This window comes from Zingiber officinale, chromosome 8A, assembly GCF_018446385.1.
Source record: "Zingiber officinale cultivar Zhangliang chromosome 8A, Zo_v1.1, whole genome shotgun sequence".
NCBI classification, from domain to species: domain Eukaryota; kingdom Viridiplantae; phylum Streptophyta; class Magnoliopsida; order Zingiberales; family Zingiberaceae; genus Zingiber; species Zingiber officinale.
The window spans coordinates 48,071,001-48,096,050 of NC_056000.1; the positions used below are offsets into that span (position 1 = coordinate 48,071,001).

Sequence of the window (25,050 nt, forward strand, 5' to 3'; positions counted from 1 at the left end):
GTTCTATCTAAAAAAACATAAATTGACTGTAATATATAGGAAAAAAAGTTATAAACAAGATAAAAGATTAATTTGTAGAAACAATTCTCTAAATTTTATATAATTAATATATCTTCTTCAATAGGACAAAAAAAAATTAATCTGTTGTTCAATTTTGATTCAGTAATTAAAAAATGATTAATTTAATTTAATTTAATCAGTATTTTAAAAGTTAAAATTCTATAAAATTGATTAAACTGTCATATCAATCAATTAGTAAATATATATAATACGAATTTAAAATTTTTAAATCATGACTCACATGATAAAAAGGGATTCGTTCACCTAGCACCTCTATCAACCCATCTCTAAATGAATACGGAGGAGATAAATCGCGGGTGACTATTAGTCATTAGTACAGATGACAAGATTAGGAAGAGGTATGTTCAAACACACTGAATTTCAATCCTAAGACCTCATATGACTTGAGATCAGATCCTCTATCCCCAGATTCTCGTGTCCTCATGTCCCTTTGCTGATCAAATAGATTAGATCACATTTCAAGGATGCAGTGCAAATCACGAGGATGTCATAACCGTCCGATCGACAAAGAGACATAAAGACACAAGAATATGGGGATAGAGGATCTGATCTCCACAGGGTCGTCTCAATCATTATTAAGGTCTTAGGCGGAAAAAAGAATTTAATATTTTTTAAATAAATATTACAAACATTTAATTTTATTAGTTATAGCAAAAGGTGGAATTTGCCACCCTAGCAGCCCAACATAATCGACCCTACGACCATCTGTGAGAAGGTAAATTGAGAAGTTGCAGTTGGCCACTACGGGGAAAGTATTTTTCTTGACTTTGTCGAGATTCGACACCTTGCCCATTGTAACAATATAATATCTACCCCGTATTAGCTAACTCAACCATGTAGGGCGACATTTAATTTTATTAGTAAAATTTAAAAAGACAATTTTATATATTATTAATGATTATTTATACAATTAAAAGCAGCGACTAACAAGGCTACATAGCAATAACTTTATCTTATGTCAAACCTCACTTTTTTATTATTAGTAAAGTTTAAAAAATAAAAAATTATTTATGTTATCTAATTTAGAAACAGTAATATTATTAATATACATTTTAATTATGTATATTTTTTTAAAAAATATCAATCATTTTTAATTTTGAGGAAGAAAAGTCTCGATACAACATTAAAATTATTGTGTGACTTAGAGGAAATAGGTTCGAGTACTAAATATAGTCACTACGTATAATAGACTCTTCCTCGAAATCTCTCATTTACGGGAGCTTTGTGAACTAATTGTCTTTTTATTAATTTTAACTTTGATAAATTATTAATAAAATTTAGTTATCCAAAAATATTTAGCTGGAAAATATTGATGATGAATTATTAAAAAAAATGAAAGAAAAATAAAATTTAAGAAAGAAATAACATGTAGTTGAATATGTTTTTGACTTTCAAAAATATTTTTATCAAAAATATATATCTATATCAATTAAGTGTAATCAATAAATATTTTTAATTTATTAACAAAATTTAATTTTGATTAATAAATTAAATTTTTATCATTAAAAATTTTAAAATTACTAATTAAATTTTAATAAAAAAATAAAAAATATCAACTAAATCTAATTTTAAGGTAAAAAATTAAAATTATCAATTAAATCTAACACGAGTAAAAAAAATAAAAATATCCAAATTTAATATATAAAAAATTTAAAAAAATTTGACCAAATATAGTTTAACTAGTAAAAAAAATTAAATTACGATAAAAAAAAATCTCAACTAAAATTTATTTTAATCATAATTTTAAATATTTAATATCCATACTCATATGTTTTTAAATTAATATTCATATTTAATTTATATATATATATATATATATATATATATATATATATATATATATATATATATATATATATATATATATATAATTTATGAACTCCAATATAATAGGGTCCTATAACCTTAATGGCCTATGCTTTCAACCAACCATATATCCTCATATGACTCACGTTCATTATTCACATTGCTCATGGATCCACTACTTAACTAATAGTTGATTGATTGACTGATACGACTAATTCACAAATTTAATTATTTTAATTTTTAACTGAATTAATTGATTCTTTTATCAGTTCAAGTTATTTAATTTTTAAAATAAGTTCGATGAGTTTAATTTATTAAAAAAAATATTAATTTGATTTTAATTTAATGAATTTGATCAATTTGATTATTATGGAATGGTTAGTCCACATACTTTCACAAATATGTTAAATAACTAATTTTCTTCCAATTTTTTAATATATATAAATATTTGCATTTATCATTTTATACATATTTTTTTAAAAGAATTTATGCGTATTGTAATATTTTTTTTCTTAAAAATAATTTTAAAGTATTATTTAACGCGCGTAATATTCCTTAATCTATCAGTTGGAAAAAAATCTACAAATTTTAAATATTTCCAAATTTTATCTTTCTATATTATAATTTTACTTTAATATAAGGCAAAAAATAGTTATAATCGAGACAAATTCACAAGAGAATTGTCCAAATTTTATATAATTTTATTAGAAAAAAATAACTAATCTATTCTACGGGTTTTTTTGCCCAGTCTTACAAGGAATTAGCAACTGAATCTTCAAGCCTGCAGATATATAATTATAAACTTCATGGCAATCTAGGCAAATCCCAATCTCCATCTTCTTCATCTGTTCGTCTTCCTTCTCTGGTTTTTTTATCTGCAGTTGCACTCAAGATGGACACCGGAATCGTGAGCTTGAAGGCCAACGATGCATGGCTGAGCCATGCAAGAAGATCAGCCCTCTGTGCTTCTTCAACAAGGAAGCAGCTCCGGAGCCAAAAATTTCCCTTCAAAAACAACAATACTCTCCGCTGCAAGATCGCAGGTTTCGAATCTTCTGTAGCATCCTCTCCTCCTGCAGAAATCGACCACCAATTTCAAAAAATATCCGAGGCAAGTTTTTCTGCAGGTTCTTCTCCTCCCACTGACGATCCATTCACTAGAATGACCAACCAAACCAAAACCCTGTTTTTGCAGGTTCTTCTCTCACCCAACGTGCCTGATCCCAAGAACGTCGCGGCCTTCATTCTGGGCGGAGGCACCGGTGCTCATCTTTTCCCTCTCACCAATACAAGAGCTGTGCCTGCTGTTCCCATCGCGGGATGCTACAAGATCGTTGATATCCCAATGAGCAACTGCATCAACAGCGGCATCAACAAAATATACATCTTGACGCAGTTCAATTCCACCTCATTGAATCGTCACATCTCTCGAACCTTTGGTGATGTCGCCAACTTTGGCGGTGGATTCGCAGAGGTAACTAAGGAAGAAATTGGGTCATCTTGGTCGTGTATTGCCTTGTCTGAATAACTCCTTTTGATACTCAGGTGTTGGCGGCTACACAATCTCCCGGCGAAACCGGTATGAATTGGTTCCAGGGCACAGCTGATGCCATTAGGCAATTTGCTTGGGTGTTTGATGTGAGTTATCTCTAGCTTTAGATCTTCTCTCTTTTTCTGTCGTTTTGAGTTTACATTTTGTTGTTCCTGTAATTTAGGACAGGAGGAACCAACACATTGAGCATGTACTAATTCTGTCCGGCGACCAATTATACCGCATGAACTACATGGAATTGATCGAGGTATGCTTTTGTTTGATTTCCATCGCTTGAATCTACATACTAAAAGTGATGCAATGCAATTTGCAGAAACATGTCGAAACTGGTGCTGATATAACTATTTCTTGCATTCCTGTTGATGCAAGGTATGCAAATGTCTAGTATCTAAATTGTATCGACTTACTTAGTACTGGTAATTGACTTGTCAATCCTCCTTGTAGCCGGGCATCTGACTATGGACTCGTGAGAGTTGATAAGAATGGTCGGATTACCGAATTTCAAGAGAAACCGAGGGGTGATGATTTGGAAGCCATGGTGAATGATTTTTTTCCTAATAACTGATAAGATTGTCGATGATTCGAGCACTGAGCTAATAAGAACAATTGCATTGCAGAAGGATGATGGCTCCTTTCTCAGATTGTCTCATAAAGATACAAACAAGTACCCCTATATCGCATCCATGGGGATTTATGTCTTCAACCGAAAGGCACTTCAAAGACAATTCATGTATCTCTTTTAACTCTTGTGCAAGTCTATTTGTGTTTGAAGATATGTTTTCTGATTCTCTAAGCGATTTATCGGTAACTTCAGGATGAGAGATGGGAGAGCAAATGACTTTGGACAGCACATCCTGCCTTTCGCCGTGAACTACTTCAATGTTCAGGTGTGCTTCTTGTGTGTCTGTTTCCAATACTACTTCCAAGTAAACTTGAGATTTCTGTTCACCAACTCGCATATCGTATCGTAACGATGTTCTTGTATCGTTCAGGCATACATGTTCCAGGACTATTGGGAGGATATTGGAACATTACAAGCATTCTACAACGCAAATTTGGCACTCACAGAACAGGTAGAAATTAATGTGCATGCATAAGAAATTAACAATTCGAATCGATTTGAGATGTACAATCTCATAATCTATCGATTTTGTAGCCTCTGAAGTTCCAATTCTACGATCAAAGAAAACCTATGTACACATCTCCTAGGTATCTACCGCCAACTAAAATCGACAAAAGCAAGGTAAGTGTCACAAAACTGTAAACTATAATACAATCTTGAGGCATTTTAGTCATGTTCAACAAAATGCAGATGCGCAGTTCGATCATTTCTCACGGATGCTTCTTGTACAAGTGTGACATTGAACGATCGATCATCGGAGTACGATCACGTATCAGTGCCGGAGCCGAAATAAAGGTTAGTGAAACTGGCTTCAAACTCAAAACTGATTGCTGAATTCTCAATAGATACTAGTTAACATGTAGTGTCTTTGTTGCATCTTCTCAGAACACTTTGATGTTTGGCGCGAATACTTATGAGACCGATGAACAAATTGCCTCCCTATTGGAAAAGGGTATGGTTCCTATTGGAGTGGGGCAAAACACAAAAATCAGGTACTATCTGAAATTCTGTTTGCAGATTACTTAAGCGACTCGAGATTTACTTTTGTTAAACTTAAAATTTGTTTTGCAGGAACTGTATCATCGACACAAATGCTAGGATAGGCCAGAATGTGGTCATTGCTAACAAAGATGTATGTGTATAAGCATGTTTGTATCTAAACCTTTGAGACTAAAGCTTATCGATGCTAAATGTCGTGTCACAGGGCGTCGAAGAGGCTGATCGATCCAGCGAAGGCTTCTACATAAGATCTGGAATCACAATCATTTTGAGAAATGCTACTATCAAAGATGGAACTGTGATCTAGAATGTCAATTTAGCATGGTGTTTTTTATGCTTCTAATAGCTTATATAGTAAGCTAGGAAATAAGCAGTTAATTCTTGCTGTAAATGATGGTTGTCTTGCTGAAAGCAAGCTCCATGAACCAATTGCTCACTCCAAAGACAAAGTTAACTATTGATAAATTTTCTGAAATTTTCTTTTACAACAAATGCATTTGCTAATGGCTTCCACTGAATAAGTTTGCCCTAATCTTGATGCATCATCTTCCATCCTTTTGTAGAAAAGGACAAGAAACACTTTCAGCCTTTTCCTTTGGAAACTATCTTTGCTGTTAAATTTCCCTCATGAGATTGCCAGGAATGTGTTGTTGGTCGTTATCAGCCTGATCTTCGCTCTTAGGTGGCTCCTTCCCCTCAACCTTACCTGGACTAGGATGTCTTGGGAAACAAGAGTTCAGTAGTATCTAGTAAGGTTATTGTCAATTGAGCTTAAATATCTTCCCACGTAGTGCAATAGTAAAACACTCAGATGAACAACAAGACGTTTAAGATTTCAAATTCTAAATGGGATTGAATATACATACTAAACATTCTAGCCACAAGCCACTATTTGTTCCTCCTTCGTTAAACGAGTACGTCTATAAACATAAATTAAATTGTATCGAAATGACAAAAGGTAACAAGTTTTAAACTAAATTAAATTGTGGAAATTGTTATTCAAGTTTGGCTAATTTGATTTCTTTTTTGCTTGAAGTTAATTTATTTAGATGTTGTTGAGCTATCAATTCAAATTTATTTGATTGTTCGAAATTTTTATATATTTTTAAAAATGATTTAATTGTTACTGTGTGACATGATAAGCTGTTTATTCATTTTGAGAGCTTATTTATCTGCTTATAAGTTTGACTGCTTATAAGTTTGTTGAGAGTTTTGTTGGAAAAGACAATATTATTCTTGAATATTAATTAGGAATGGTTCATCAACTTTGTTATAAATATCAATGAGCTGAATTCAAATTTATTTAAATAATTGAATATTATTTCTTGTCCGGGTTTATAGTGTAGCGATAGAGTATCAAATTGTCACATAATATCTGTGATTCGAACCTAGTTATGGTGTATTCATAGGGATTTTTATTTTCAAATGGGATATCCTTAATCATGAGATATTGGACTTTTGAATGATTCATCGCAAGTCACATAATATCTGTGATTCGAACCTAGTTAATGAAAAATTTTCATAGGACTTAGACTGATTGTCGCAAGTTTAGTATTACTTTCATCATATACTAAATTTCTCATAGTGCCACGTCCATATATCCTAGTGTAGGATTCTTTAGTCCCACGGAGGTACTCAGCTCACTATTCGATCCTAAAGCAAGTGCAGTTCGTCCACCTGGACGATCTCTGCGACGCCCTCGTCTTTCTGTACGAGCACCCCGGCGCGGAAGGGAGGTTCATTTGCTCCTTTCATGACCACACGATCTACGAGCTGGTGAAGATGTTCAGGGAGAGATTTCCTCAGTACAGTATCCCTCTATAGTACGATCTATCTTGGATCAAAAGAAAAAAAAGAAAGAAAGAAAGAAAGGAAGGAAGGAAAAATAAACAGATAAAATGAACTCATAGATAATCGACGTCGACCATTTTGTAGGTTTGAAGGGGTCGATGAGAAGATTGGGAGGGTGCATTTTTCTTCAAAGAAGTTGCTGGATCTTGGCTATACAAATTCAAGTACAGTGCGGAGGGCATCTTTGACTCTGCAATCCGAGTGTGCCTGGAGAAGCAGCTCCTGCCGTTGCAAAATGTGCAGCAACAACAACAGCAGCAGCAACAACAACAGCAGCAGTAGCCGTAGCAGAGCAGTGTGGTTCTGAAGAAGAAGAAGAAGACGACGGCTGAGGAAATGAGTCGAAACGGACAATGAAATTCGTACAATAAATTTAGCTTCCATTATATTTTGATTTTGTTAATTAATATAAAATAATAATAAAAAATGAGTTTAATTTATAAAATATTTTGTTTAAGATTGTAACGGCCGTTATAAGGTCGTAACGGATGTTCTATAAGGGCAACGATCGCTCGGACGCTGTGACGCCACATGCGTTTCTCTCCGGACCCGCAGTCGCTTGCCGCCGCCGTTGAGCTCGCGATCGCCACTCGCTCCGCCCTCCTCGGACGCGCCGCCCATGCCGTCGCGGTCAAGAACCTGTCCCCTGGACCGCTCCCCGCCTTCCTCTCCAGTCACTTCGTCAACATGTACTCCAAGCTCGACCTCCCTTCCGCCGCCGCAGCCGTGCTCTCCCTCGATCCTGACCCCTCCGTCGTCACTTGGACCGCTCTCATCTCAGGTGCCTCCCAGAACGGTCGTCCCCTTTCCGCCCTGGCCCACTTCGCCGCCATGCTCCGCTCCTCCGTCCGCCCCAACGACTTCACCTTTCCTTCCGCCTTCAAGGCCGCCGCCTCTGCCCGGATGCCCCTCGCCGGACGCCAGATTCATACCACGGCCTTCAAGTGCGGCTTCCTTGCCGACGCCTTCGTGGCCTGCGGCGCCCTCGATATGTACTACAAAACTGGTCTCTGTGTCGATGCGCGACGCCTGTTTGGAGAAATGCCTCAGAGAAGTGTAGTAGCTTGGAACGCAGTAATGACCAATGCGGTGCAAGATGGACGGCCAGTTGAGGCAATCGACGCCTTCGTCAAGCTTCGTTTGGATGGAGGAGTCCCAAACACCATCTCTCTTTGTGCCTTCTTAAACGCCTGCGCTGGTGTTTCTTACTCGTCTCTTGGAGCCCAGCTCCATGCCTTCGTGATCCAATCGGGGTTCCTTGATGATGTTTCAGTCGGCAACGGGTTCATTGATTTCTATGGTAAATGTCACATGGTTTTCGAGGCACAGAAATTGTTTGATGAAATGCGCATTAGGAATGATGTCTCATGGTGCTCCCTAATAGTTGTATATGCACAGAATTATGCTGAAGAAGAGGCTTTTAGAGTGTATCTGGGTGCAAGGAGAGAAGGAATTCTGCCCACCGATTTCATTGTCTCTAGTGTCCTCACCACTTGTGCTGGCCTTTCAGGGCTCGACCTTGGTCGCTCATTGCATGCCGTTGCCGTCTGTTCTTGCATCACCGGTAACATATTTGTTGGGAGTGCTCTTGTTGACATGTATGGTAAATGTGGGAGCATCAGGGAGGCAGAGCAGGCATTTGAAGAATTGCATCAGCCGAATCTCATCTCGTGGAATGCTCTGATAGGAGGGTATGCTCAGCTTGGTGATGCACATATGGCTCTCTCTGTGTTTGATGACATGATAAGATGTGGTCAGGTAACACCCAACTACATCACATTTGTGAACCTGATCAGTGCTTGTGGCAGGGGAGGATTCACGAAGGAAGGATTATACTTGTTTGAGACGATGAAAGAAAGGTTTGGGATTGAACCAAGAACAGAGCACTATGCATGTGTGGTGGATTTGCTTGGACGCGCAGGGATGGAAGAGCGTGCTTATGAGTTTATCAAAACAATGCCAGTTACGCCATCAATCCCCATGTGGGGAGCACTTCTTGGTTCTTGCAAAATTCACGGGAAGACTGAGTTGGGAAGGATCGCTGCACAGAAGCTGTTTGAGATTGACCCCCAAGACTCTGGGAATCACGTGCTGCTCTCCAACATGTTTGCTTCAGCTGGAAGGTAGGTTGGATGGTTTACATATAGTGCAAATTTCAAACTATTATATCAGACACTACAAATTAGTTTATAATTCTTGTACGGAATAGATATACTTTGTTAAAGGAAGATGTATCTTATTTGGGAGCTTTATTCATGCCACAGTTGAAAGTTCATTATGTTTGTTAGTACTGATAACAACAAATAGGCTAAGATGTGTAGGGTACTGAGTTTCTTGTTTTTGTTTTTGTTTGCTTTTTTTTTTTTTCCTTTTTGATGAAAGTCGAGGAGGATAAGTGCATGAATAAAATGCTATAAGTTTGCTTACATAACTAAAGAAACTAGATCTTGATGAGCAAGTGTGTTTACATGTTGAAATCTTGAAACCTTATTGTAGTGTTGGTAGTCGGTTTAAACTATAGTTGATTTTGATAAGCAAGTGTATATATCTCTACCAATAAATCCCAATTCATGTTTATATATAGATGGACAGAAGCAACAGAAGTGCGGAAGGAAATGAAAGATGTCGGGATCAAGAAAGATCCAGGATGCAGTTGGATCACATGGAAGAATGTGGTGCATGTTTTTCAAGCAAAGGACACAACCCATGAGATGAACAATGAAATCCAAGCGACATTGCGCAGACTAACAAAGGAGATGCAGGCAGCTGGATACACACCTGATACGCAATATGTCCTTTATGATTTAGAAGAAGAAGAAAAGGAGACTGAGGTGCTCCAGCACAGTGAGAAGCTTGCTCTCGCCTTTGGGATCATCTCCATTCCCCCTAGCCTCCCGATAAGAATCACCAAAAATCTCCGAGTATGCGGGGACTGCCACCAGTATATTAAGTTCATCTCAGGCATTGTTGATCGAGAGATCGTTGTGAGGGACAACAACAGGTTCCATTATTTTAAAGATTATCAGTGCTCTTGCGGGGATTATTGGTGAAAGTTATATCTCTAAACAACACAATCAGAGCCCACAAAAATAATCTGGCAAAGAGAATTGAAGATCCTGCTTCTCGTCATCAATCCACATGACTGGCAATTGTCATTGCAGTAAGGAACGTCATTTCGATGAACTTGGATTCAGTGAGTCATCAGATAAGATGTATCATACTGAACCAGAATCTTCATTCCATTATATTCTTCTTTTTTCTCCTTATTTTTAAGTTATGATGTATGTCTAGGCTACCACTGTTTTGAATATACTGAGACAGAACAGTTCGTATCAAAAGAATGATACGGGACGATTATTACAAATTGTGACCAAATGAAAATCATCTTGATTCAAAACTTTTCAGTGTGATCTCGAGTTTGTTCTGTTTGAAAATCACATGTTCGAAGTTTAGTGTGGTCTCGAGATCCTACACCATGGCGGAAGTGTATTGCAGAGCTGCATTGGTTTACCATCTCCCCAAGTGGGAGAATGGGTAAAATGTCGAAGAACTCGAGCTAATAGTCATACGCAACAACATGAAAAGGACATTTGTTATTATCAAACATTTCCAAGTTACAAGATATAAGAGACGTTTGCTAATGGAAGCTCGAAGTAAATTCTCCCTAAACTCTAATCGAGCACTCCCAACATTTCAACAATTGTCATCGTTAGTCTCTGGCTCATTCTGTAAGTCCTTATTCTTTTCAAATTTTTTCCACGACTCCTTGGCACTATCGAGTAAGTCCTTTATTTCTTTATCCTCCTCCTTTGTCGTGGTGGCTTTCCTCAACATTTTCTCCATGGCCAACATCACATGGACAACAGCCTGCAAGATTAAGATCAATGCCAAAAAGTATATTAATAGAGTCGGGATATCAAAGGAGGAGGGTTGGATTGATCGGAATTATATTAGATTCAGTTAGGATGATATAATTTTGATGAGTTTAAAAGTTTAAGACCATTTTTAAGAAAGATGGAACGAAATATTAATCCTTAAAAAGATTAGGAACGAACTAACCTGGAGACGATCAATTCTGGCGTCGCTTTCAATGCCCTCCAGCGACTGCAAGACTTCTTTCGCATCATGATACTGGTGCTGCATTGCATTGGATTCAATATTCGTATCGTTACATTGTTTTAGTAAATTAATTAAAAAATAATTTACTTTAAAATATTATAACAGCTATAATATAATTACTATAATAAAGGTATTTTTAAGAAAAAAATATGGTAAACTGTTATTTTAATTTTATTTTTTTAGAAGAGGATGACCATTTTAACAAAAACGATAATTAAAGGCGCTTGTTTGAATTTTATCATTTCTTATATAAAAATGTATCGTTAAAATATCTCTTAATTAAAAATAAAATAGGAGGGTTTCATCATTATATATCAACTCAAAGAAGGGATGGATTAATACCATGGCCAAGTATAACTGCACCATCGCAATTTGTATTTCATATTCTTCGTGTTTTCCTCTATTTAAATCAGTTATTTTACCCTGCAATGCATCAAGCAATGAGATTACGAGATGGAAATTATGATAAATATAAACATGAGAAACAGAAACTCACACAGAAGGCCAAGCCACCTATTTATTAAAAAAAACTATTGATTTTTTAAAATATTATTTTCTTTAATAAAAAAAATTAAATTAAAACACACACACACACAAAAGGCCCAGCCAAGCCAAGAGACGAACCTTTGATATCTGTTCCAGCAAACGAAATTGGTCGTCCCATGGTGATGGAAGAATGGCAAAAGCATGATTGATGAGCTTTTTGCAAGGATCCTCGCACTCTGTTCCTGGCCCCTTCCTCCTGAACATGATCTCGTCTAGTAAAAGCGGCGTCTTCCCAGTCCTGACCGTCCTGCGCTCTTCTCCCGCGCTCGCCGGCGCCGTCCATGTGGGTATGGAATCTGGCTTCCTTAACGGGGATACGTTAGATATCACTGCTGCCCTCGACAGGCAAACGGAAGCACCCACCGCGCAAGCCGCAGCCACGGCCAGTGCCTGCAGCCCCGCCGCCGCCGCCGCCTTTCCGTTGATCGATCCTTCGCGAGGGATGCAGGAGGCAACCGACGACGACGATGAGCAAAGGCGACGTCTGAAAAGATGAGAAGTTGGCCGGAGAACAATAGTGTTCGCCGGCGAGAGGCGGACGTGGCTCCGTCTCTGGGCTCCGAGGGCGAAGGTAGCTTGGAGGGACGCCATGGTCGATCGTTGATTGATTTAATTTGTACGATTGATTTAATATATAGAGAGAAATGGAGAAGAGAATACAATGATTTCGTGTCTTTCGGTACATCTTTTTTCCCCATCTTTTTCTGTTGTCTCTCTTTTGTCTTCTTTGGGCAAAGGATTTATTCTTTCGATCTTTTCCTTCGACTTAATTTTTAAATTTTAATTTATTCTATTTAGTTTAAATTGATATAAACATCCTTATCGACGTAGAGTGCACTGAATTAGGAAATTATGAAGGATTCAGCCGTCAAACCGAACCGCCACGTCGAATCTCGTACCAGCGGTCCGTGATTTCAGCCGTTGGACATCCATCTGACGGATAGCGTATTTCCAAGTTCCAGATTCAGAGAGGCAAGCAGCTGGAAATCTGATGCCGAATTTACCCCTACGTTTTATCTAAATTAACCATCATGTCTTACATCTAGAAATTTATCAGACGATAGTCTCAGTGGCATTACAGACATTTAGAAGGGCATTAAGAAGCAATTGGTTCTTTTCCTGCTCGGAGCACCACAAGTTGGGGAGATTCCCGAAGAGACGACGCAGCGATCTGTAATAAGCTTTCGCTCACGAAAGAAAGAGGGTTTTTCGATTCCTGACGAGGGGATGGAGGTAATTATCCTGAGATTAAAGAGTGAAGAAGCGTTCTATTTTGGGTATTGTTTGCTATGATTTTGGCTCGATTATTGCGCTGTTTTGATAATTTTTCTTCTAGAAGAGGACGGTTCGAGTTGGGAATCTCGGATCTTGCCGGAGAAAGGGAGATCTGGGATTTTTTTTCTCATTTTAGGGAGATATCGAGCATCTCGAGATCCGAGGGTAAGCGCTTCGTGTTTTGTTTTTGCCATTATTCTTGGGTTTTTCTTTCCGCTGCTTGATCTGATCTCTCGTCGATTTAAGCTGTACTCAGAGTTCTCTTTTCTCTATTTTTTTTAAAAAAATTTTGTTGTTGTTGTGACAAATGCCTTTTTTTTTTTTATTGCCATTGTTGTTGCGGCAGGGACAGGGACGCAGGTACTGAGCGGGTTGCGTCTGTAACATTTAAAGAACCAAGACCTCTGGAGATCGCATTGTTACTATCGGTGCTTACATTTCCCTCTAAAATTAAAGAAATCAGGTAAAAGGTTGAGTATTTCGTGATGTATAACTTAAGTTATTTGAAAATTTTGTTTTCAATATCTCAAGAACTGCTTCAATGGGAAAAAAGTTGCGATATTAGCTAGCAATATGGCTACCATTTTAGATTTTTTTCCCCCCTGTTTTGTATCATGTGTACACTGAAGATGAAAGCTCATAATTTTTTAAAATGATCAATAATACGTATATTGTGATTAATATGAACCTATATGCTTTTGTTATGAATCAATATTAGCTTGATTTACTAATAATAGTATTATCTTAAGTTGCACATTATATTTTTTTTTGTTTTAAGATTTGAAAAATCATTCCAAATAAGATAGCATCTTTTATTTTTAAAGTTTTTTGTGAATCTTATGATTTCATATGATTGATGATGCTAAACCTCACTTTGACAACCTTGCAACTATTCTCAATTAAATAGAACAATTGTGTCTTTTAGTGTAAAACTTTTCATGGGCATCAGAATTTGGAAAGAGAAACAAGGCACGAAACACATGCTTCTTGGACATCCAGGTTAAGGAAGGTGTTGTCATGTGTCTAACTTGTGACTAAATACTTTCTTCCTTTTGAAATAGTTCAATAAATAATCATTGATTTTTATATTTTATTTTAGATTCTGAATACATTATTGTTTCGATTCTTGCTACATAATTTTTCATATGCAAATACTATCTATTTAACCATTTGCATAACTCGGAATATTGATTTTTCATCAAATTAATGGTCTGTTATGCTTGTTTTTTGTTTGTAGGGAGCCACTATTGTTGACCGAGTTGTCAACATAGCTTCTGTTGAAAATTATGTTCCTACAATTGAGGAGGCATTTGAAGAGTTTATAAATACATAATATTTCAGTGGTTGTTTCATTTGTGAAGTTCCTTTCAGGCAGCAAGTTGCAGTGAATGAGGTAGAAATTGCAATCCCTGACTCCATGACAAATGTTGAGGTTTCTATAAAAAACAGTAAAATATTTAATCAAAGCCCTACTTCATGCAATATATATATATTAGTTGGTATCGGGTATGTAATTTATATTGACTAATCATGAAGTAGTCCGGTCCAATGTAAGTTTTCCATTCCTCATATGGGTAAATCAGGAAGGAAGAGTTTGCAATAGACTATTTATTCGTCTAGCATTTTTAATTTAATCATCTATTAAGAAAAATTTATAGGTTATTTTACTAAAATTGGGGCTCTATCTTTGGATGCCTGAAAAAAAAATTAGATGTTTGAAAAAAAAAAAAAAAAAAAGACGTCTTCCTATTGCATCATTGCTCGGTGCAAAATAATTTATATGATATTAGGGGAACAAGTAATTTGATTGTATCCATCTATGGTAAAAGTGGTCTGAGTGTTAGTGGGACTATATTAGTAAAAGCTCATGTGGTTGTCTCGACCCTTCTAACAAAGAGCTCAGCCCTGCTCAGCCCTCATACAAGATTGCTCTCAGCAAAGCTAAATCATATGGTGAGAAGCATAGATTATCAGCTAGTGCATCTAGACGGGTTGGCCTTTCAGAGAAATTTAATGTTTAAATGCTGTGATGATGGGGCTGTTCGTTATGAATGTTTTCTAATTTTTTTTATAGTTGATAAAAAATTTTTATAGAGCCGAATCAGTTATCACTAAGATTAATTGATAAAAATGGGATACCTAAAGCTAATTAAAAAAAAAATAAAGATGGTGTATATTACACTAAACTTTTCGTGTTCAGCATCCTGATTGGTACAAGTGAGTACTTTGTTTCTAGGATTAATATATAAGTTGGTCTGTTCAGTATTTCATTTCAATGTCTTTTTTTTAACAAACAATGCCAATTGATGTAAGGGTGTATTTAAAGTTGTGGAATTTTTAGCATATCTAACTTTTAAATTTTTTAAAAGGCTCATTTGTTTCCTAATTTACCTTTTTCGTCAATTATTATGATGTTGGATTTAATATCACAGTTAATTGTTTTTTGAAGCTAATAATGGATAAAATAAGAAATACGTACATCTGAAATATAAAAGTTTGGTATGTTTTTTTATAATTTTAAATGTCTCTTTTGATTAATTGTAGGAGTATAATCGAGTCGATCCGAGTTGAACTCTTGAATGTTTAAGTTTGATTTGTTTATAATCGACTCTTGAATGTTTAATTTTGATTTGTTTATAATCGAGTTGAGTTCGAGTTTTATTTAACGAATATATTCATGACTCACAAGTTTATTCGAGATTTTAACGAGTTTAAATGAGCTTAATAAATATAAATTATAAATTTAAATATTTATTAAAAATTAAATTATATATTTAGAGAAAATTATAATGTTTTTATTAAAATTTATAATTTTATTCTAATAAATAAATTTAATATATTTATTTATATTATTCATAAGTATAATGTAAAATCTATAAATTTAATATTAAAATTATTATTTTTCATTTAAAAATTGATTCATGAACTTAATAACAAACATATTCACAAGTTAACGAGTCTAAGTATTGCGAAGTTTGAATTTAGTTTATTTATTTTAACGAGCTCCATTAAATGAGCTCAAATGAGTTTTTATCGAATCAAATTTTGAATAATTCATGATCGATTTACTTCATTTATACCCCTAGTTAATTATAGTAGAAACAAATGAAATAGGTTATCAAGGTTCTTATTGGTTTATATATATAGCTTAACCAGCAGTTTGTTTCTCAATTCTTCTGAAAATAAAACATGATTTCCAGCGAATGGATTGCATATGAAACGCAATAAAAAAAATTCATGCAAAGCATGATCATAAATGAGAATTTTATCACCTCATCTATCATTTACCATCTCAATCATATAATTTATCTTCTCCGCATTAGTCTTGGAGCGAGCTGATTGGTGTACTGGATGCGAGTGTATTACTGACGGAGGACCGAGCTTATTCGCCTTCGTCGCATAAATGAGAATTTTATAAAAAAGACTATACATGATAAAAACAAATGATCATGCGGGATGAAATTTGCAGGCTTTCTTCATAGTTACACAAGTCATGACTCGATTGACAAGACCACCGCCCGCGGAGGCGGGGCCGGTTTCATCTTCGCCGGCTTCTCCGGCGACGTGCGGCAGACGGGGCAGGATGAGTGCGACCTCAGCCAAGGGTCCACGCACTCCACGTGGAAGGGGTGTCCGCAATCCGGCAGCCGCCGCAGCACGTCCCCTTCACCATACTCCCCCAAACAAATGGCGCAGCATCCCTTTTCCAGCCCCCCGCAGGCGTCCGCCGCCTCCGAGTACACCACCTTCGGCCACCTCATCAGCGTCGCCTCGTCAATGCCGGCGGCGGCGGCCGCCCCCCGCGCTGCCATGGCGTCATCCTCCTCCCTCATTCTGGTGCAATAGTAGGAGGCGATTCCGGTGGCCGCCACCAGGAGGAAGGCCGCGACGGAGACGGCGAGGCCGACGCCTAAGCCAGTCACCCGCGGCGGCTCCTGGGCCGGCTGCATGGCTCGGGCGGAGGCGGTGCTGAAGCTGTCATAAGGATGCAACACCATCACGTTCGACCGTCGCTTCTCATCAAGATTCGCAAACGGCTATCTCAATCCGCTACCATCACTTTTCCCTAGTGTTTTAAAATCGCCGGGTTTCTTGATCTCCAAGGAGGCGGCGGACCATCACAAGGGCTTTACAGTCATTGCACTCATCAGTCTTCGCCAGAGACGTGCTGGAGAAGAGAAGCAGAACATTTTTTTTGGGTTAAATGGCATTGACATTAATAACAACTGTAGCAATTTTTTATGATATTAAACTTTTAAAGGAAAATTTCTAGCCAGAAATTAAAAAGGTGCGTTAAATTATGTAAATTGTAACAGGTAGCCTTTTTTTTTTTCAAATTATAATATAAAAAATTAATTATTTTATTTTAAACCAAATTATTATATTTAGAGTAATATTACATCAAAATATTCTTTATCATAAAAATTATTTAAACTTGATCTAAATTAATTTAAGTTATAAAAATTATTTTAAAACACTTATTTAGATAGGTATTATACAGTTATAATTAAAATCATAAACTTACCATTTTGAATTCTAAATCTTAAATATTATAATATTAAAACATTTTTTCATTTACTTATCAAAATTATTTAAATGTTATTAAAATTATTTTAAATAGATCAAAATCATTTTAAAATAATTATAACAATAATTAATTAATTGATATAATATTATAACAGTTTATATTAGTTATTACATATAATAATTACAAAATAATTATTATATATTGTAACAACTCGTGATAGTTGATATTGAGTTGATATAATAATATTGGGAGTAAAGATTGTTAAGTTATTATAGCAGTTATTATGTAACTATTATATGTTATAATAATTAGTCGTAGTTGTTATAATAATATTAAAAATAAAGATAATTTTAAGATTATAGTAAAAGATATTACTTAAACATCTTTCAATCAGTTTCAAGTTATAGGAAGGAAGTTAAATTATAGAATCAGTTATAAACTGATAATCAAATAGTTAAATAGTTAAAGGGAAGAGAAATTTTTTTTCAAACGAATACGATTATCAGGAACTGACCTTTTATCTAATTTTAGCAAAGCTGTTACCTGATATTCTCAAGATAAAACATATGATGGGTATTCATTTGATGATTTTTATAAAAAAAATAATATATCCATTTGATGATTCATTAAATATTTTGATTTCTTGCTCAAAATGTTTTTTAAATATTTTGATTGTGGCTATTCTTTTAACCGTAGGGATCTTCTGATTCGTAAATTATAGACCAAGGGATGGTCTATTGATGAGGACCCTTGATTTAAATGAACCCTACTTATTTAAAAATAGGATTCATCCAAATTAAAAATCCTCATATAATGAATCATCCTTGATCCACAAATTTATGGACTAGAGTATCTACTCTCTTCTTTTAAACATCCATAGCTTTCTATCCAAATTATAAAATTTAAGATAAAAAATTATTTAATTAAATTTAAATATATATTTTTTACTATATAATATATCAGCTATCATATTTAAAAATTAAAAACAAATGATAAAATAACTGACATGGATGTCATTAATCTTTGAAATTAAACCGTATAAATTATTTTTTAAAATTTTTTAAATATAAGTCTACTTGAGCATGTGTATTAAAACTAGGGACGTGTATATTTAATTTTTTAATAGAGTATCCCTAATCCACCAGATTAAATCTACTGATTCATAAAAAAAAAAAAAATTAGATCAAGGACGATTCATTCTTAATTATAGTCGAATTATATTTGTGATCTAGTCATAATTAGTTACGATTTCTTCTTAAATTTATCATCCCCATTAAATTATAATTTGGATCAGAGCGAACGACCGGAGACTACCCGAAGGTTGCCGAAAATGGACAAGTATCCAGGTTATCGGGTGCTGAGCAGAGGGGCAGCCTCCGACCGCCCGTTCCGACCCAAACTATAACATGGTTGACAGGGGCCGATCCAGCGTGAGAGAGAACAGGACGGACGATGGAACCCCTAACATTATGGGGTTCCACCGATAGAGATAGAGGATATCGTCCCTCCATGCTTCCACTACTGGTGGGGGCAGTGAATCCAGAGAGGGATCACAACTAATTGCGATCGGATCACAATTGTAATCCAACCGCAATTGAGAATGATCCATCATCTGTTCCACTTTTGTTTAGACCAAGAGATTTGCTATCCTACAATTCACTCCTATTATAATATCCACCATCTCATAAAAAACATGGAGTCCACGACTATATACTTATTATAATAATATTTTTTTCATCGACATTCCTTTTAACATTAATCCTAATTATTTATGAGTCCCACAGTTGACTCAATTAATTTAAAATTATATCATATTAAATAATTTTTTTAAAAAATAAATAATTTTTTATTAAAAATAAATATTTTTTTATTGAAAAGTAAATAATAATATTATTAAAAAAATACACTCATATTTTATTATTTACCCATTTTATTCCATTTTTAATTTTAAAATTTATAATATTTATGAATAATTAAAATTTTTAAAAAAATTACACTCATGAGGTGGGCTCAAGTTGGCCCACCCTACACCATCTTTAACACGTTCAAGATCCTGAATACATTTCAGAGAAGGGGTGTTCTAACACACTTTCATAACAGTTTTAACACCAAGAAAGTGTAGCCCCCAAGGTCTACCTTTCATATCCATGAGGTCGGTACTATGGTCGTCACTTTCTTGGTATTAAAATATAGATCCGCTACATTAACGACTCCGTAGTGCCGACCTCACGGATATGAAGGGAGATACATGCAGGTACACAGGCATCAGGCGTATGGTGAGGTAAACCCCAAGTCATCAGTTCCTGAGAATCAACCCCTGGTCGACACCCTTTCATATCCGTGAGGTCGGCACTACGGGATCGTTAATGTAGCGGATCTACATTTTAACACCAAGAAGGTGACGACCTGGGATGAGTGCATGACATCTCTGGTGTAATTCTCATGGGTTGATTCTCAGGAACTGATGAACTGGAATTTATCCCACCATGCGCCTGATGCCTATATACCTACATATATCTCCCTCCATATCTGTGGATCCGACACTAGGGGATCATTAATGTAGCGGATCTATATTTTAACACCAAGAAAGTAGCCCCCAGGGCGTAGCGCAGACGATGGATACATGACATCTCTAGCGTAATGACTAGTTATTGATTATCAGAAACTGACGACCTGAAATTTATTCTATCATACATCTATAACTTATGTACCTATATATACCTCCTTTCATACATATGGGACTAACACTTAAAGGACAGCTAAGATACCGAATGTATCGATTTTTTTTAAAACTAAAAAAAATGTATTAATAGGAGCAATGTGAACGTCTTGAGAAATATTACTATTAATTTAAAAGTACGGGTTGTAATAAAAATAATTCAAATAACAAGTTTTCTAATGTGTTTTGTTAAAAAAATAATATAATTTAAATAAGATATTTTTTTATATTTATGTAGCAAATACAAATAATAACATTGTGCTTTTTACCTATATCATCTACATTGATATCATATAATATCCGTCATCTAATAAAAAAAACGTATGATATATATATATATATATATATAATATTATATTAATTGTTCCGGTAAGGAATATGAGAAGACGGGACTATCGAAATGATATGTCTGGAATGTTGATAACATCTTCATGACCCGAATGGTGAGCTATCTTCTGTGTTGACCAAGTCATCGGAAGACCTCTAGTCAATTTTTATTTTTATTATATATTAAATAAATATAATTTTAATTATATTTATACAATTTAAATGATTATTATTTAAAATAAAAAATAATATTTTTTAAATATATTTATTTAAAATTAAAATATTATTAATATAAATGAGAAAGTACGACATATAACTATATATATATATATAGAGAGAGAGTTTTGATATGCTGGGCGACGCTTTGTGCGCGATCGTGAGTGACGCGCAGACGTGGCACCGCCAGCTCGGTTTCACTACAAATAAAATAATCCATGGAAGTTACTCTCTCCCTTTCTTGCCTTTGTTCAAAATTTCGACGGTGCTTATTACCAAAAATAAAATCTCCCTCGCCGCTCTCTCTCCCTCGCTCCCGGTCTCCTCCGGCGTCCGTCCTCCGGGCGACCTGACGCCTCTCCGGAAAGTTCAATATATTTGGTCTGGCTCGTCGCTCCCCCCCTTTCCCTCGATCACTCCGTCGAAACTCGTCCCTCGCGCTCCCGGCCGGAAAGTTGCTCCGGCGTCTTCAATCGCAGGTCTACTGTGAGATCCTACCACCTCACTCCAATTTAATTTCTTAATCCACACCGTTATTACCTTGTAAAATCGGTATAAAAATAGTTGTAATAATTGTATAAAGATGCACCGCGGCTTTGCTCCCATTTCTAACCGTTGCATCAACTACTACGACTGAAGAAACCGTGCTTGTAGGATATGACTTGGATTGGTCGTGGTAGAAGGTCGGAATGACTTATGCTACGACCTGGATGGTCGATGGCTCCAACAACCGCCTGCTCTCCGGTGGACTTTCATTTGCTGCTACAAGGTGTAGCAGCTTCATGGGGAGGAAGCTGCTACAACGTGTAGCAGTTAACTGTGCATGAAGCTGCCACACCTTGTAGCAGCTACCTTGTCATTTTTTAGCAGAGATTAACGTACTCGGTACCCATAGTTTTCATATTGTCTATATCAACCCGATTCAAAAATTATTTTTAAAAATTTTTTTCACTGCTTCAGTGTCTTTCCTGCTATAGATTGATTGGAATTCTCTCTCCTTCGCTCCCTCTGACTCCCTCGTCTTCGTCGAAGGTCGTCCTGCTGACCACTTGGGCCCTTGCTGGGAAAGTGAAAGGTCGGCTGCACCAACTGCCTGCTATCCAGTGGACTTTGATTTGCAGCTACAAGGTGTTGCAGCTTCATGGAGACGAAGCTGCTACAACGTGTAGTAGTTAAATATGCGTAAATCTGCCACACCTTGTAGCAGCTAACTTGGTTAGTCGGATTTCTAGCCCCTCTATTTTCTAGCATAGATTAACACTACTATCAGATTAACCCTCTATTTGCAGCTACAATGTTGGTTTGTCAGTCTTCTAGCAGGCCTATTTTCTAGCAGAGATTAGCCCAGTAGCAGAGTTTTCATCTTGTTAAAAAAAAAATGTGAAAATGTAATATGCGATGTTGCACCGGCTTTGCCTTGTTTTTGTGCCACGCGTTGAAGCAGTTACTTCGACTAATAAGCACTACACATTGTAGCAGTTACCTCAACATGTAGCTGCCACAACTTGTTGCAGCTAATGCGGTAAGGCCCATTTTTAGTAGCAGTATTTTTTCAAAAAGATTAACCTTAAAAATATTTACTGGTCATGTCTTTAATTAAAATTGCTTAATAATTGATTTAAAAATATTTCAGATGCTTCAGCGCCTTTGATTTTATTTACTTTGCTGTGACGCGGTGTAACAGCTACCTCGGCTAATAACTACAACACCTTGTAGCAGCTACATCTACATGTAGCTGGCAAAACCTGTGCCAGCTAAATTCGTAAGTCCTATTGTTGGTAGCCATGATTTTCTTATTGTACATAGATTATCAACATGAAAAAAAAAGTTTTTAAAATTATCTCCTCTGCCTGAGCTGCTTCGGTTAGTTTTTCAATTATTGTGATAATATATATTTATAATGTTCAAATACATTTTTACCCTCATAGATTAAAGTTTTTAACCCTAAACTCGCCGTGTGACAAATATTTCGAAGGAATTTCTTCGATAGTTGTTCGGTGGCCCACGGAGTCTTCATCAATCAACCTCTTTGCTCTGCGACGTTCTTTTTGTCATTCGAAGCTTCGCCTTCATTGTAAGTAATATGTTAGGGTTTATGTTCCAAAGCTTCGACTACTTGGATATTTTGAATATTTAGGGTTGAGAACCGTCTCCTAGCTGCTAGGGGTTTAATGTTTTTAGGTCGCTCACCAAAGATGGTTTACTTTGAGGGAACAATGAGTTTAAAACAAAAATATATATCTTTCGTGGTGCAGCTCTTGTCGTTGAACTGCTACAAAATGAAACAACTCGCTTAAACACTACAGTGTCCATTGTCTTCTTACAAATGTTGCAGCTACTTGACACTAACTGCTACAACGTGTAGAGTACTCATGTTAAGCACAACTAGTCACATTGTTATATATAGGAGAGATTATAGAACTTGTAATGTATTAGATTATGGTTACTTATAACAGTCTCAGGTTTCATATTATGGTTGATAATATAGAGATTATAAACATGGTAATGTATTAGGGTCTGGTTACTACTTACTAATAACAGTATCGGGGTTTATATTATGGTTTATAATATAGAGATTACACATAAGGGAAGTGAGTAGCATTATGAGCTTATGTTTGTGTTTGACAGAACTAAATGGCGAGCCAGAGAACTGCAGCTTCTCGTGCATATCGCAAGAAAGTGCACTGGAAAAGTAACTACCCTCACTTTAAGGGGTTTATATCATCACTCCACATAACCGACCGACAGCTGGAGATGATCAATGGAAGCCCATTTGCTTGGGCATTAGCCATGCCTGAAATTGCAAATATTCATAGTCTTATTCAAAATATGTTTGACAATTGGGACGTGCAAGCCAGATGCTTCATCTTTCATAACAAGGAGATTAGCTTCACCAGGAAAGACGTCTCATTGATACTTGGACTTCCAGACCACGACGCTGAAGTTATTTTGCAACAACATGCAGCTATCACCCCACTATTTCTACAACACTTCCATAATGTGGAGTGTACACAGAAGGAGCTGGAAAAGAAGATGATAAACCTCAACAACCAACCTCCCTCTGCCGAAACCGATACTCTGTTTTGTCAATTATTAATATTGTATTTCTTTGTTAGTGTTTTATTTACTACTATTAACAGCATATCTAGATTATCAGTACAATCACTAATAGACTACGTAGATGATTTTGCCAATTTAGGTAGGTATAATTGGTGTAAGGCTGTATATGACTATATCAGCCCGCAGCTGGGGGTCATTGGTTCGATGCTTTCACTGAGGGTGAAACCTGAGGGCCTTACGGGAAAGCAAGCTCCCATGCTCAGAGGGTTCGCACATCTCCTTGCTGTAAGGCTCTAAATATAATGATAGTCTCATAAGATAAATCCAGAATGTATCAAATTTTGACAGTTTTTATTGTATTGCAGGTCTGGATGTGTGAACATGTCAGAATAATGGATCTTTACAGACAGCATGCCCTTCCAAGAATATGCAGATGGAAGTGGTCAGGCTCCCGCGTGGAGACAATAAAGTCGAGGATCACTGAATTACCTCCTGCACAAATAATTGTTGATTTGCAACCTTCGGACCTAGAGACACACCTACTCTCAAACGATCCCCTAGAAGATATTGTAGAGCATATAGATCAACAAATTGCAGAGGGGTTTTACAATTAGCTTGGGAGGGCAATGCTGATCAAATTCCTGAGCAATCTAATGAAGAGGCAGTCGATGCTCAGGGTATTCCCCACCAAGTTCCTGTACAAGCAGCAGAATGTATGGAAAATCCGTATCGAGGTCCAGAGCCATTTTTTGTAGAATATGTTGAGGAAAAAGAGGCTTGTACAAAATGTCAAGCCTGGGAGGCAGAAAAATCTTGACTGGAGTCTGTGGTTAAGGGCAAGGACCAGGTCATTGCCCAGATGGAGCGCATAATAAGTGAGCTAAATCAGGAGAAAATTTTTTTTGCCAGTGATGCAGAAAAATCATTAGCTTCCAAGGATAAAATAATAGATGAGAAGGACAGAAGTATAAAGGTAAAAGAGCAAAATATAGCAGAACAAGAGAGGAAAATCAAAGAGCTTGAAAGTCAGTTGCTTGCCAATGTTATTCACCCATTACCTGCCACGCGGCCAGTACCTAGGACAAAGACTTGTGCTACAAAGAGAAGGAAACCCCCAACTGGCAAAGAGATTAAGGGATTGCACTTGGCCAAAAGGAGTAAAAGAGTAATTTTTGAAGATGAGCATGAGGTAGAGAAGGCCAAGGGCAAAGGAGAGGCAGTTGGGGAGGCTCCTGTTAAAGTACAAGAAGGCCATGTACCATCTACTGGTGTAGCTGCCACATCTTCATCGAATTAAAATTTGTCTACCCTTACCCAACTTAAATCCAAAATACTTAGGTACGGGTTAG

The 25,050-nt window shown here is 36.3% G+C and overlaps 4 protein-coding genes and 1 long non-coding RNA gene across 5 annotated transcripts; 3 read left to right on the plus strand and 2 right to left on the minus strand.

Annotated features, from left to right (window-relative positions):
• The first annotated feature begins 2,779 nt into the window (after nt 1–2,779).
• Nucleotides 2,780–5,367, plus strand: LOC122010778 (glucose-1-phosphate adenylyltransferase large subunit 1-like). The gene is made up of 13 exons (XM_042567257.1): nt 2,780–3,361; nt 3,433–3,525; nt 3,603–3,686; nt 3,753–3,808; nt 3,884–3,977; nt 4,057–4,169; nt 4,254–4,326; nt 4,432–4,512; nt 4,596–4,682; nt 4,752–4,856; nt 4,947–5,053; nt 5,133–5,193; nt 5,266–5,367. Exons 1-13 carry the CDS (start codon nt 2,780–2,782, stop codon nt 5,365–5,367), a joined length of 1,638 nt encoding a protein of 545 aa, XP_042423191.1.
• Nucleotides 5,368–7,416: 2,049 nt separating this feature from the next.
• On the plus strand, nt 7,417–10,308 carry LOC122008912 (pentatricopeptide repeat-containing protein At4g14850-like). Its single transcript, XM_042564823.1, has 2 exons — nt 7,417–9,034; nt 9,496–10,308. The coding sequence occupies exons 1-2, from the start codon at nt 7,443–7,445 to the stop codon at nt 9,959–9,961; spliced, it is 2,058 nt and encodes a 685-aa protein (XP_042420757.1). The 5' UTR covers nt 7,417–7,442; the 3' UTR covers nt 9,962–10,308.
• Nucleotides 10,309–10,448: 140 nt separating this feature from the next.
• Nucleotides 10,449–12,209, minus strand: LOC122008913. Its single transcript, XM_042564824.1, has 4 exons — nt 11,655–12,209; nt 11,373–11,453; nt 10,971–11,048; nt 10,449–10,778 (listed from the first exon to the last, which is right to left on the minus strand). Exons 1-4 carry the CDS (start codon nt 12,165–12,167, stop codon nt 10,605–10,607), a joined length of 846 nt encoding a protein of 281 aa, XP_042420758.1. The 5' UTR covers nt 12,168–12,209; the 3' UTR covers nt 10,449–10,604.
• A 438-nt stretch (nt 12,210–12,647) lies between these two features.
• Nucleotides 12,648–14,458, plus strand: LOC122008914. The gene is made up of 4 exons (XR_006119423.1): nt 12,648–12,809; nt 12,913–13,016; nt 13,198–13,314; nt 14,089–14,458. It is a non-coding gene; the product is annotated as an uncharacterized LOC122008914 (long non-coding RNA).
• A 1,520-nt stretch (nt 14,459–15,978) lies between these two features.
• LOC122011600 (RING-H2 finger protein ATL70-like) lies at nt 15,979–16,910 on the minus strand. The gene has a single exon (XM_042567984.1). The coding sequence runs from the start codon at nt 16,847–16,849 to the stop codon at nt 16,343–16,345; it is 507 nt and encodes a 168-aa protein (XP_042423918.1). The 5' UTR covers nt 16,850–16,910; the 3' UTR covers nt 15,979–16,342.
• Between the last annotated feature and the right edge of the window lie 8,140 nt (nt 16,911–25,050).